This window comes from Ahaetulla prasina, chromosome 2 (assembly GCF_028640845.1).
Source record: "Ahaetulla prasina isolate Xishuangbanna chromosome 2, ASM2864084v1, whole genome shotgun sequence".
Classification (NCBI taxonomy): Eukaryota; Metazoa; Chordata; class Lepidosauria; order Squamata; family Colubridae; genus Ahaetulla; species Ahaetulla prasina.
Genome location: NC_080540.1, coordinates 146,092,495 through 146,106,989, shown reverse-complemented (window position 1 = coordinate 146,106,989; position 14,495 = coordinate 146,092,495). Strand labels below are relative to the sequence as shown.

Below are 14,495 nucleotides of genomic sequence, written 5' to 3'. Positions count from 1 at the left end.
TCCACTAAAATACAGTTAGTCCTTCACTTACAGCAATTCTTTTAGTGAACGTTTGAAGTTACAATGGCACTGAAAAAAAGTGACTTATGACCATTTTTCACACTTACAACCATTGTAGCATCTCCATTGTCAGAGGTTAAGAATTTAAGCACTAGGCAATTGACTCATATTTATGACACTTACAGTGTCTCGGGTCATGTGATCATCATTTGCACCCTTCTGACACGCAAAGTCAAGGTGGAAGGCAGATTTGCGACTAAGTTTGTGACTAACGTAACAACTGCAGTGATTCACTTAACAACCATGGCAAAAAAAGGTCATAAAATGGGGCAAAACTCACTTAAGGAATGTGTCTGGCTTAGCAACAGAAATTTTGGGCTCAGTTGTGGTGCTAAGTATTTGTTTTGGAAATATTTCCAAAGATCATGGGCTAGAGAAAAATCGTAGTGAAAGTGGTATTTTCATGCCATATAGCATTTTGACACAGTGGCAGAGAACTGGAGCAAAATCCTGAGTATGTTCCCGAGTACCCATTTTCCCCAAGGTAGACAGCCACGAAATAGGACGTTTTGATCGAAGAAGCACCTATCCTTTGTGCAATCAAACGCGGGAAGAAAGGCGGCGCTGAGGCTGAGCGGCTTTGCCGCCGAGCGGTCCGACGTCCACCCGGTCGGAACAACCTGCTTGATTTTTAGGCGGTGCGATTACGGGGAGCGGGGGGGGGGGGGCGGGGAGAGAGGCATTTAAACCGGAGCCACCGAAATCGGGGTAGCGTCCCTCTCCGGGCTAGCCCAAAGCTAAGAAATAGCTCGGGGAGGGGTGGAAAGGTGACGGTGAGGGTGGCCGGGACTCGCAGCCCAATTTGGTCTCTCTGGTTCCTGGGCTCTCGTCAAGGACCGAGTCCCGTTTTCCCCAAGGACGCCTCTCATTAGCCTGGGGGCGGGCGGAGAGGGCCAAAACTGAGAGAGGGAGCGGGGAGAGGGAGAAAAAGAGAGAAAGGGAGAAAGAAAAGAGGGAAAGAGGGAGAGAGGAGAGAGTGGGAGAAGGGGAAAGAGAGAGGGAGACACAGAGAGAGGGCGGGACAGGGAGAGGAGGGAAAGAGAGAGACGCACACACAGAGGAGGAGAAGGGCAAGAGAGAGGTGGAGAGGGGGGAAAAAAGAAAGGGGAAGAAAGAGAAGGAGAGATAGAGGAAGGGAAAGAGAGAGGGAGGGAGGGAGGGAGAGAGAGATTGGCTGACTGCCTCTCCTTTGCAATGACACCCGAAGCTGCCTGGCTCCTGTGCTTCGCCTTGGCCGCCTCCTCCTCCTCCTCGCTCCCCTCCTCCGGGGTAGCAGGTAAGTCTGTCCCAGGCTCAGGTGGGACGGGGAGGTCGAGCCGAGGCAACCCCTCCCCTGCCGCCTCGCCGCCAAATTTGCCCTAAGAGGCACCGCCGCCTTTTGCTCCAGAGCCCCGGGAAGGGCTGCTGGGTTCCTCCGCCCTCTGGACTCGCCCGGCGGCTTTGCCAGAGGACGGGAGAGCGGCGGGCTTGACGGGCGAGCGAACGTGGCTTTCTTTCTTTCTTTCTTTCTTTCTTTCTTTCTTTCTTTCTTTCTTTCTTTCTTTCTTTCTTTCTTTCTTCCTTCCTTCCTTCCTTCCTTCCTTCCTTCCTTCCTTCCTTCCTTTCTTTCTTTCTCTTTCCCCCGGCGGAGCTGCCTGGTCGCTTCAGCCTCTCCTCAAAAGCTGCCTCCCGTCTCTGCCTCCCGCAGCTTCGAAGCCTCGTATTTTCCTTGGAGGGTGAGGGGGGGGGGCTGGGGGCTTCCCCGTCTTTCCCGGAGCTGTTGCCCCCCCCGACCGAGCGCCTTTTCGGGGTGCGCTCGGCTAGTGGAGGGCTGACCCTCGGGAAAGCCGGGTGGGTTGCAAGAGCTCGGGAGGCGGCAGGTGGGGACGAGAAAGAGACGGGCAGGCTGAAGTTAGGCGCCCCTTCTTCCGTTCCCTGGGACGGGAGCCCCTTCGGATAAGAAGGAGGACTTGGATTGGGAGTCGGGGGGAGGACAGAACTTGATTTTCCCTTGCAGTAAGTGGGAGAGAGAGAAAGAAGGAAATTCAAAAAGACACCACCACCCCTTTTGGAGACTGCCTGGACAAGTCCCTGAAGTTTCCTTGGTGAGGTTTTTCCAGAGCTTTTGCCATTGCCTCCTTCCTAGGGCTGAGAGAAAGTGGCTGGCCCAAAGTCACCTAGGTGATTTCCTGTCTAAAGCGGGACTAGAACTCACTGTCTCCCTGGTTTCTACTCTGGTGTCTTAACTTCTGTGAAAAGCAAATTTTTTTCCTTTTGCTTGTTCTATAGAAGGAAATAAGTGGAAGAGGCGAGTCGCATCCCTCTGGGAGGAGGACGGGTGGTTCTTAAATATGATAATAAATAAAAAACCCCGAATAACCAAATTCTACATTACATTACTGCTGTGTAAATGGATGTGACTTTTAAGGGGAAAAAAATGGTGACCTGTTGTGAAAGAGGGTGGAGGGTAATGTCAAACTCTCCTGTGTTTGATGAAAGTTGCAATCCTGGGCAATGCCGGGCTGAATATCTATTGAATTTGACTAGGCCTGTTTCTGAATAAACATGCCCTGAACTCAGATGCCAGTCACTTAAATTCATTTTGGGACATTATTCTTAACCACCCAGATTCCCAACCCCCTCCATTTAATAATAAACTGATCAATGATTTAAGCAATCCTGGTTAATCTAAAACAGTATAAATCAGGCTATATTTTTTTCTCTCTTGCCCAGAAGTAATTAACTAAAACAAATTAGGCAGTGAGTAGGTAATTAATTATCCGTGAAATATCTGGGGATATTCTTATTATTGTACTCCTTTATTCTGGCTTTTTCCCAACCATTTCATGACATGACTCATTTTTTTCTCTGTCAACCATCCAGCAATCTAAATTAAGTTGAAAGTTTGTGTCTGGTGGCTGAACTGTACCTTAAACCCAGAAATCTCCTATGTCCTAAATCTTACAGAACACCGCTTGGTTTTTTTCAGTCCAGCTGTGTATTTCATGAAAGTCAACCAACCCAGTGGGAGAAACTCATGCTGTTCTGATTGTTTCTGATTCATACACCACAACACGCTTTGCAGATATAAAATATAAACTAATACATCTTGTGCTGTAAATGGGGCAACGGATAGTGCATACATAAGAACCTTCCCTTACGCAAGATCAACATAAATAAATCAGTATTTGATGAAAACCTAATCTTTCATCTCTCCCTTCAAATTTGGTGATGACGACGTTCATCTCAGGCACAGCAGAAATGAAGGGCTTGGTTGATCAAAGCGGAATAATGTTGATGGGGTGGAGAGATGAACAGAAAGGAACAAGTTGAGGTGGAAAAGCTGCCTGCAGCACTGAACTCTCCACATCTTCACATTAATCTTCCTTCCCTTCATGGCAATGTTCTGCTTTCACAGGCGAGACCAGGCAATCTTTGTTCGCACCAGCTGTTGTCATGGGAAAGAGACAAATAAATGATGAAGTCAACAGACAGGAGACTTGGGAAGTGGACTTGAACCAACCATCAGAATCAGCCATAGGAACCCCAAACCAACCATGTAAGGTTTGTTTGTGTATATGTTTATATATATTTTTAGAATCAAAAATTCTATTTACTGACAAATGGCATCCCAGGTGGGAAAGAAAAGTTGGAATGACTACAGTGAGGCAACCTCCATTTGTTGTTCTGCCTGGGAAAATCTCAGCTTCAATGTACTGAACCACTTGGTTAAATAAATTGATGTGTGCAAAATGAAACCGGTAGTCATAATAATCATTCTTTGCTTTGTCAACCATATTTCATGATTACCCTCTTTCCCATGCTTGTTGCAAATAAATACAACGAGGATTTAAAAAAAAACCCAAACCATCAAGTTGAAGAAGTTTATAATTTATCTAATTTGCTTAGGATAGCCATGTGAAAGTAGACAAATTTCAAGACATTAATTTAACTTTTATTTACAAATTAAATAGGAAAAAATAAACCTATGAATGGTAATTTTAGAAACGGAAAATCCTGCTGCATATTCCATAAATTCAAGTTCATTAGCGGTGCACTCTTAAACATTCTTGCTTTAGATGTCACACCCGTAAATATGCCATTTGAATAAACATGATCCAAGGTAGATCCAAGGTCTTTTGGAGAGTATTTGAACAACTGTTTTTGCCTTTAAGTCTAAATAATTATCCATCACCCATGCAAAGCTGTGACAGGCCTTAAATAACGCAAATGACATTGTCAACAAACCTCCACAAAGCTTCCCATGGATGGGAAAATTAAACATCATGTTTGTCAGATACATTTAAACAATGAGACCAGGATATGATGTGAACCTTGCTCCCCGGATACTCCCTGGACATCCAGTCTTCTTTTTTTAGAAACAATTTTGTTTATAAATTGTGTTTTTAATTTGTAAAACAAACAGGGAAAAAATGTTAGATCTTCATGCTCCTGTGTGACCATTGGAGGGCTGCTCCCCTCCCTCTTTTAAATAAACTTTAAACCCATCCCGTTAAAGACCTTGGAGTTTTCATGTCAAATGATCTAAGTGCCAAAGCCCATTGCAACTACATAGCAAAAAAAGCTCTAAGAGTTGTAAACCTAATTTTGCGTAGCTTCTTTTCCAAAAACACCACACTACTAACCAGAGCATATAAAACATTTGCTAGACCAATTCTAGAATACAGCTCACCTGTTTGGAACCCTCACCACATCTCTGACATCAATACAATTGAACGTGTCCAGAAATATTTTACAAGAAGAGTTCTCCATTCCTCTGAAAACAACAAAATACCTTATCCCACCAGACTTGAAATCCTAGGCTTAGAAAACTTGGAACTCTGTCGCCTTCGACAAGACCTAAGTTTAACTCACAGAATCATCTATTGTAATGTCCTTCCTGTCAAAGACTACTTCAGCTTTAATTGCAATAATACAAGGGCAACCAATAGATTTAAACTTAATGTAAACCGCTTTAATCTAGATTGCAGAAAATATGACTTCTGCAACAGAATCATCAGTGCTTGGAATACTTTACCTGACTCTGTGGTCTCTTCCCATAATCCTAATAGCTTTAACCAAAAACTTTCTACTATTGACCTCACCCCATTCCTAAGAGGACCATAAGGGGCGTGCATAAGCGCACAAACGTGCCTACCGTTCCTGTCCTATTGTTCTTCTTTTCTTCTTCCTATATATGTTTATATGTGTATATACTATATAATCTTTTTGTATGATGTTGTGACAAAATAAATAAATAAATAAATAAACTTTGTGCAAATGAACCCTTAGCTGGAAGATGCCAGAACCTTCCTTGTGGTACACCTTCAACGTTTGGCATATCTAGGAGGCAATTCCCAGATCTGTGCTTGCTCTACATCAGGGGTGTCGAACTCAAGGCCCACGGGCCAGATCCAACCAGTGGGATGCTTAGATCTGGCCCACAGGGCCACCCCGGAAACAGCGAATGACTGGCCTGCAGTGCCTCTGCCAGCGAAAACGGAGCTCCGGAGGCTGTGATGGCCTCCTGCAACCCTCTGCCAATGAAAATGGAGCTTGGGAGGGCCCTGTTTTTGCTGGCAGAGGGTTGCAGGAGGCCATCGCAGCCTCCCAAGCTCAGTTTTTGCTGGCAGAGTGCTTGGGCTGCCACAGGCACCCCCGACAGGAGTGACGTCAAGCTGGTCACGCCTACCCGGCCCCCAAGTTCAAACACAATCCTGATGCGGCCCTCAATGTAATTGAGTTTGACTCCCCTGCTGTACATCTACAGTTTTCCTCAAGCAAATCTGCCCTCCATATTTGTTGCATAACTCTCAGTCCTCCCAGACAGGAATGATCAAGGTGGCCAATGAGACTGTATGTTGTTTACTAGAGTATTGCCTTTTGCAGTTAATTTGATTTTGAGATTTCACTCTGACATTAATGGCTAAGACTAAGAATGGTTTTGGAAATGTAGCACTGTCACAAAGTCAAGCCAGCCCCAGCCCTTGTTGAGATGTTGCTAGAGTGTGTTACCACTCAGAGCGGCTATTTCAAGCATCTCAATGTGCTGTGCAAGGAAGACAAAGGAGAGGCAGGATAGGAAAGGGCTAATTCTGGCAAATACCAGACCATCCAGATAGTTCAGAAGCACAAAAGCCACACAATACTTATTTTGTGTAAATATATTGCCTGTCCCAATTCAAAGGCTTTGCAATTAGTAAATAAAAGGACAAGTGATTCTCACATTTAGAATCCTGCACCCATTGCTCCCCTATGCAACCCACTTCCCACAAACGTAGCCTTTATTTCCAAAGTTTCTTACTAAGATTGTCTTTTCAAGGAAGAGTTCCTTGAGGAAGGCCCATAATTTTGGTGTGCTTTCAGAACTCACATGATAGACCATTGTTCTCATCACATCTCATCTCATCTCAGAGAGCACCAAGGACCCCTCAGTGTTCCCATCCTTTAAAACCTCTCTTTTGCTCTTGTGTGTGTGTGTATTTTGGAACACAGGGACACTACCCCATGCTGGAAAATCGATGAAGACATTCAACAAGGATGCTTATGGGTCTGTGGCTGCCACTCCTTCCCAGAACAAGTCTCTCCGAGGTAGCACCATTAGCTACATTGAGGCGGCTGAGCACACAAAGGACCAGTTCTTACCTCGAGATGAGTGGAATCCTCTGGAAGTGAAAGCATTAAACACACTCCAGCTACTCTTGGATAAAAGGAAAAATGTGAAAAAATCAGTGGAGAATCAGACAGGCTTAAGGAAGCAGTCCTTTCAGGATGCCAAAAGTCTTCCTTCCCTTAGTCGTGAGGAGGCATCTCTCTCTACCACTTACTTGAGTCAAAGGAACCGAATCAGCAGAAACCGGCTCCTCTTGGACTCTGCCAACAGCATCTCTACTTACTTCCATCCACCTGGATATCCCCACTGCCAAGGCAGACTTCTAGCGGAAGCATCTACGTTGAAAAACACGGGGTCAAATGTTGGTCAACACTCTGGTGACTTGAATCACTTCAACCGGCCTGGGAAGAAAAACCCTTACCACAGATTCCATGGTTTTTTCCGAAATATCACCAAACCCTATTGGTTCACAAACCGACAGACTCCGAGCTTACTGGAAGACTTCAGCACCTTTAAGATTGGTAAGCAACTTGATGGCACGTAATCAATCAAAAATGCATAGGTAGTCCTCAACTTACAACAGTTCATTTAGCGACTGCTCAAAGTTACAACGTCACTAACGTATGATACTCAAATATCGTGCCATTCACACAATGATATGTATAAATTTAAAATAATAATAATAAAAACTTGATTAAAAAAAAGTTACGACGTCACTGAATAAAGTGACTTATGACCATTTTTCTCAGTTGCGACCTTTGCGGCCTCCATGGTCATATGCTCAACATTCGGATGCTTGGCAACTGATTCATATTTATGACGGTTGCTGTGTCCCGTGATTATGTGATCTCCGTTTGCGACCTTCTGACAAGCAAAGTCAATGGGGAAGCCACATTCACTTAGCAAACAGGTTACTAACTTAATTACTTCAGCGATTCACTTAACAACTGTGGCAAGGAAGGTCGTAAAATGGGACAAAGCTCACTTAACAAATGTCTCACCTGACAACATAAATTTTGGGCTCAATTGTGGTTGTAAGATGAGGACCACCAGTATTCCCAATCCTTCAACACTGCATATTTATATAGTTATAATTTTAAACTTTTGCACTCAACAAATTACTTTTATATTTTTTCTGTTCTTTAAAAATAATGTGTTTTTCCCCTCTTTATCACCTGTGAGATTGGGTTACTTCCTGGAGGGAAGGGGAGATGACGGGATAGTTCTGGTCACAAACTCAATTGTTATACAGCCCAGAAGCAGTGCTGTAGCAAAACTATTTCATTTGTACCCTTTTAAATCATTAGAAAATCACCAAAGTTTGAATACCCTCTATATACTGGATGTTAGGAGGGAACGTGCTGGGAAGCTGACACTTTAAGCATTCCCATGGAAGATAGGAATAGTGCCAGGAATTACTGAGTTGCTATCCCAGGACAGAAAACAAGGTTAAGTTGTGAAGATCCTGAAAGTTTTTGGGAAAGGACACTTGAGATCTTCACCTACCACCTAAGAACTCAGCTTTGCTCACTATGGTAATTGGACAAGAGGAATACTTGTAGGCAATTATTTCATCATTAGCATTGAGACAGTACCAGTCACAGTGGTTTTAGATCATGTTTTCTGATTTGAAAACCAATTGCAAATTTTAATCATCTGTCAACCTCCTATCAGAGTTTCCCTAAAATATTGGATTTGGGGGTTCTACTTTTGACTCAGAAATAAGAGCCATACAATAGTCCTTGACTTGCAAACATAACTGATCTTGGAACTTCCATTGTAAGCCATGATGGTTTTAAGTTAAGGCACCCACATGATTGGACCCAATTTTATGGCTTTTTTTTGTAGCGATTATTAATCAATATATTCTTATGGACATTTTTCTGCAGGAAACTGGTTAAAAAGGCCAGAAACCAACAGAAAAGGTAAATCATGGTCATGTGATCATGGAACATTGCAACAGATCATAAAAGTGAGCCAGCTGCCAAGAGCATGAAATGTGGTCATGTGACCACAGGTGTGGGCTTACAGCCATGGGAATTCCAAAACCAGATTGTAAATACTTTTGGGGGGGGGGTCTCCATCGTAAATTCGATTGCTAAACTACGGGTCATTAACTAAGGATTATTTTTGTAAGTTGCATCTGTCTGATAAGCTAACGCAGTGTTGGCGAACCTTTTAGACATTGAGTGCCCAAACTGCATATGTCCAAACTAAAAGATGCATGCGCAACAGAAACCCGAAGACCAGCTGGCCAGCGGGAGGCGGGGCATCCCAACACTGGCAGCGCGGCAAGAGGTAAGGTCTTTTTCTTTTGTGAGCTTCTGTTTCATCGTTTGCAGGGAAACAGAAGTTCATGAAAGAAACGCCATGGAGATCTGACCTGGGGTGACAGAGGGCTCTCGTGACATGGGTTCGCCATCACAGAGCTAAGGTATAGCTATTTTATGCTAGAAGCTTGATGATCTCTGAAACATATTAGAAGTAACTAAGAGTCATCAAAGATCAGTTTATCCATGTATTTCATTGCTTGATTCGTGTAATTAATAAGATGGATCCTTCTCTGTTCGCATTCCTCCATACTCATTTCTGTTCATTTTGATTTTATTATAGATGTTGACAATCTAGAAGTATGTTTGACTGGTTGCAAGAGGGAACGTGAGGAACTAGAGGCTTACTGTAGCAGCGAATTTGGTAAGATCATCCTGTTAACTGGTGGGCATAGTTTATGTACTCATGTTACTTGTAAATATAATTTCTTTTCCAAGCCTTTTCTGCAATTGTTTCATAGAACTACCAAATAAAATTATCTCAGTGGGCAGAGAGAAGCATTTCTTCCCTTCCCTTCAAAATCGGGGATAGAGATAACATCCAATTTAACTGTACTAGTGTTTTAGACTGCTATTAAATTCAGTTGAGTTAAATGCTTAATCCAACTAGCATAGCTTTATTGTGAACCAGACTCAAAATATACATGAGAAAACTAGGAAGAAGCAAAAATACATTTTACAGCGCTTAAAATATCTTGTCTGTTGGAGCATGCTCTTAACCAAATGCTGAGGACATTTCCTTTTCCACATTCTCACAGTACTTAATGCAGTAGTGGGGTGCAACCAGTTTAACAACTGGTTCTGTGACCGCTCATTTTGTGCGTGCATGTGCCTAACGCGTTTGCGCACAGTGTTCAAAATACAGCAATTTGAAGCTCAGCTGCTTACCTTCTAAGGCAGCCGTGATAAGTAGAAGAGCGGAGGCGCGGAAATCAGCTGCGCCATGTGAATCAGCTGAGCCAGAAAGAAAGAAATATAGGATAGGGTGGGGACCGGTGGACAGGGCCAGTATATGGTTGGAACTACTGGTTTGCTAGAACAGGTCTGAACCGGCAACAGCCTACCACTGACTTAATGGCATTTTAACAACATTGCATGCACACTGAAAGCTGTTTATACTGCAATGCTTTTTTAGAAATAGCCTTCCTTCACTGTAAAATTAAGGGCAGCATCCCACTTAATTTTTCACTCTTTTCTTTATAAAAAGTGGTGAATGGAATTGTTCATGATATTGCCATGATATACAAAGGAACGTATTTGGTGACCATGCTAGTGAACAGCAATGGACTCTACAAGACAAATCGGCTGTTCCTGAACCCTGATGGCTACTTCTTTCGAGCTCAAATGCTTGTTGTGGATGCCCTGAATTGTAGCAAACACTGTCCAGACTTTCAACTCGGTAAATAAAGAAAGCCTTTTCTCCTAATCTCTATTATTCTCCCCTACCCTTTCTCTCTCTTATCTCTATCTCTATCATCTATCCATCCATCTCTTCTCTCTCTCTTTCTCTCTCTCTCTCAACTATCTGTCATCTATCTATCTATCTATCTATCTATCTATCTATCTATCTATCTATCTATCTATCTATCTATCTATCTACCTACCTACCTACCTGCCTACCTATCTCTCGCTATCATCTGTCTGTCTAGCTAGCGATCTAGCAAGCTATCATCTATCACCTATCTATCTCTATCATCTCTATCTCTATCATCATCTATCATCTATCATCTATATCAATCTATCATTTCCAATCATCCATTTAATCTATCCTCTCTGTGTCTGTCTCTCCCTATTTATCTTGTATGCCACCCAACTCTCAATGTCTCTTTAGAAGCTCTGTAAAGGTCAAGTACAAGAGGCCAAGCATATCACCAAGGGCAATGTATAGTATTCCACATAGTAAGTACCACAACTGGGAAGGCCTTTTCTGTAATTCTCATCCCCCTCAAATCACATTGAATTGGGAATTTAAGCACTTGTTCTCTAGATCAGTGTTTCTCAACCGTCACAACTTAAGGATATATGGACTTCAATTGCCCAAACTCCCCAGCCAAACAACCTTTCCAAGTCTGACACAGCCTAGCTCAGGGCCCATCAGGAAGATTGGGGGGGGCAGGAGGAAGGAAGGAAGGAAGGAAGGAGGGAGGGAGGGAGGAAGGAAGGAAGGAAGGAAGGAGGGAGGGAGGGAGGGAGGGAGAGAGGGAGGGAGGGAGGAGGAAGGAAGGATCATTAGAATATGCAGTGTCTACATGCAACTGATTAGTAAACAGACAAATCCTTCTTTTCTTGTAGCTTGCAATTTAAGAAACAATGCAAAAGGAAAAGAGGATGGAGGTTGAGGGGGGAAAATCCTTGTTATTCATGAATCTGGGTCAAAGAAGAACAAATAAACTGCTCTTCTCTTCTCCTTCTGTTCTACTGCAAGCCTTAACATCTTTAATTGATAGCAAGTAAGGGAAAGGGACTCTCAGAGATGTACTGAAACCAAACTAGACTCAGTGGCAGGGAGGTACAACAATTTTTTTCCAGAAACTGTCCCAAAAAGGGCTACAATCACGATAGCCAACTCTCCTTCATCCAATGGAATCTGCTGCATTCGAGGTATACTAACAAGCCGTGTAATTAATGGGAAATGACAGCCCTAGTATGGAGATGAAGTCCCTTATGGAAATGTCCCATTGTCCTCAGTGATTATGCAGATTATGCAGCCTGGTTTTATAATATGGCCTGGAGAAGTTCAGAATGAAGGGTTGTGCTGTTTACCTTAGTTCCTACCGTTAGGATTGAAGGGGGAAAATGTTGCAGAGAGATGGATTGGAGGATATTACTTTCTACGGGCAAGAAAAATAGGAAATGGGTGACCTTATTTTCCTTGGAGATAATCATGTTCCAGAGACCCTTCTGAGATGTAGCTTTTCTTATTTTACAGGTGGCAGGTATATTGTGATGGGTCACCTCTATCACCGAAGAAGGCAGCTGCCTACAGTCCTGCAAGAGCGCGTGAGAGGCCGTCTGCGGCCCGGAGACGGGCTGCTTTGCAGAGGCAACAGCTACATGAAGAGGTTCAACAGAAGGCGGGATCAGAAGGTTCAAGGGGCAGCTCGGTCCAAGTGTGGATGAGAAGGCAACTCAGCCATCACTTTCTCAGGCTCTGAAAGCAGTTTTAGAGTAACAGGTAGATTAAAAATGTTCTCTGGTTTCTCTACACACCGATAACACTTTTGGTCTGAAAAATCGCTTGCTTTTGCTATTAAAAGAAGGAACTGGAGCCTGCTACAGCCTCTTAATTTTGTCACCCAATTATCAAGGCATGATATTTACTCCCTGTAACTAATCTCTATTAACTGATCTTCTTGGTCAGATCGAAGTCAACCAGCCGTCCATCAAATGCTTTTCCAGGTACCTTTAGGGATTATCTTCTATATACATCATGATTATTAGCTCCTAGCTAATAATTCTATTCCACAACATCAATACAGGTGATCCTCGTCGTACCACTGTAATTGACCTTAGGAATTACAGTTGTACGTCATGACAGTCATGAGTCATCAGGTGACTCATTTGTACCTTTTTCGGAATGGTTATTAAGCAAATCCCACAATCCTTAAGTGAACTCGTGGCTCCCACGTAACACCACTACTCTGTAGCCTGCACTGGCTTCCTATGGTTTTTCGGGTGCGCTTCAAGATTTTGGTTACCACCTTCAAAGCGCTCCATGGCTTAGGACCCGGGTACTTACGAGACCGCCTGCTGTTACCTTATGCCTCCCACCGACCCGTACGCTCTCACAGAGAGGGTCTCCTCAGGGTGCCGTCCGCCAAACAGTGTCGGCTGGCGGCCCCCAGGAGTAGGGCCTTCTCTGTGGGGGCATCGACGCTCTGGAACGAACTTCCCCCTGGCTTACGTCAAGTGCCTGATCTTCGGACCTTCCGTCGTGAGCTAAAAACACACCTATTTATTCAAGCGGGACTGGCATAATAGTGTTAAATTTTAATTCGGGGTTTTATTAATATTTCTAAAATTTTAAAACTAAATTTTAATTATCAGCCTTTTTGTAATTTGCTAGGTTTTAAATGTTTTAATTGTATATATTTTGTGTTTTATCTTTGGCTGTACACCGCCCTGAGTCCTTCGGGAGAAGGGCGGTATAAAAATTTAATAAATAATAAATAAAAAATAATAATAACTGATTGTCTCCTTTGGGACTTTTTTGGTGGAAACCAGAAGTAAATGCCGATTTTTGGCAAAACTATCATAAATCACAGTCATATGACCACAAGGCACTGCACATAGCCGTAAATGTGGGCGGGTTGCTGAGCACACAAAACACAGACATGTGATTGTGAGGGGGGAGCTGATGTTGGAACTTTGAAACCAGGTTGTAAGTCCCTGTTCAAGGGTGCATCATCACTTCGAATGGCCACTAAGTCAAGTACTATCTATAGTTCTGCATTCATTTCTAAAGTTTAAATTGTAGCTTTCAGAACTGTAAAAAAAAATGATATAGACTAAATATGTAAAGTGTTATCAAATGGTTGGTCCATTTTATTAATGAATTCATAAATGCTATTGCTAATATAGAAATAAAGCATTCAAACATTTTGAGAGATATTTATATAAGTGATGTGAATTCAAATGTAAATGCTATATGGCAGGAATATGTCAGCGTGTAATAAAAAGTGTTAATACTTCTAGAAATAATTACAATATTATATCAGAATTGTAAAATCTAGGAGGAGGAAAAGTGAATGGGTTGGAAAAATGCAGAAACCAATGATAATGAGCAAGTGAATTTTGGGCTGGAATAATTTAGCATGAAAGTACTTGGTTTAATAATCTAAAGGTACAGTCATTAGCATTCTCTGTTATTATAACATTTTTTACCCAGCCACCTGTGACCGGAATCATTTAGGAGCTTTTAACACAGTATAAGCAAAACTTTAATAAATGCCTCTTCATTTCAGATATCAGGATTTCAAACAGGCTCATTATATATTTCTAACAGAAGCAGGAAATGTTAAGTCCATGAGGTGTTATGTCATTGCTGAAACTTTCCCAAGGTGTCTTCAATGAAAGCTCTTTATTATCACAAAGTAAGATTTCCTGGCAACAGCCTGTAAGTGGGAGTAAGGAGGGAAGTCGCTTGTGTTCAATTTATCTTTGCATTCATTTCCTTATTTTGCTTTCTGTATTTAACAGATACATCTACCATAGGCATGTGTCTGTGTGATGCTAGAGTCTTCCATTACAAGCTTGTCTTTGAAGCAGGAAATGTACAGCACCAGTTTTGAAAATAGCGTAGTTGTAACAATATGGTACTTGTATTAAATTACGCTTACAACAATGTATGTTTTAAAAACTATTGGATGTCAATCACATGAAAGCCTTGATTCATAGGTTTCACTTGCATGTCACTTTGTTCTTGTCCAGAATTAAAATTGCCTGTGTTAAATGTGATGAAGCACAGTGTGTTTATTACATGAGTGTAAAGCTTTCCCATGGATTCATAAATA

General features: G+C 42.6%; 1 protein-coding gene across 1 annotated transcript; it reads left to right on the top strand.

Annotated features, from left to right (window-relative positions):
* Positions 1-1,157: 1,157 nt before the first annotated feature.
* Positions 1,158-14,414, top strand: C2H17orf58 (chromosome 2 C17orf58 homolog). Its single transcript, XM_058169670.1, has 6 exons — positions 1,158-1,336; positions 3,458-3,598; positions 6,535-7,173; positions 9,266-9,346; positions 10,190-10,381; positions 11,912-14,414. Exons 1-6 carry the CDS (start codon positions 1,255-1,257, stop codon positions 12,100-12,102), a joined length of 1,326 nt encoding a protein of 441 aa, XP_058025653.1. The 5' UTR covers positions 1,158-1,254; the 3' UTR covers positions 12,103-14,414.
* Positions 14,415-14,495: the final 81 nt, after the last annotated feature.

Bases quoted from the DNA above. Each gene is read 5' to 3' on its own strand.
- C2H17orf58 (XM_058169670.1), top strand. From the start codon at position 1,255: ATGACACCCGAAGCTGCCTGGCTCCTGTGCTTCGCCTTGGCCGCCTCC. The intron at 1,337-3,457 runs GTAAGTCTGTCC...CTGCTTTCACAG, and splicing joins CCCCTCCTCCGGGGTAGCAG to GCGAGACCAGGCAATCTTTG. The intron at 7,174-9,265 runs GTAAGCAACTTG...ATTTTATTATAG, and splicing joins CTTCAGCACCTTTAAGATTG to ATGTTGACAATCTAGAAGTA.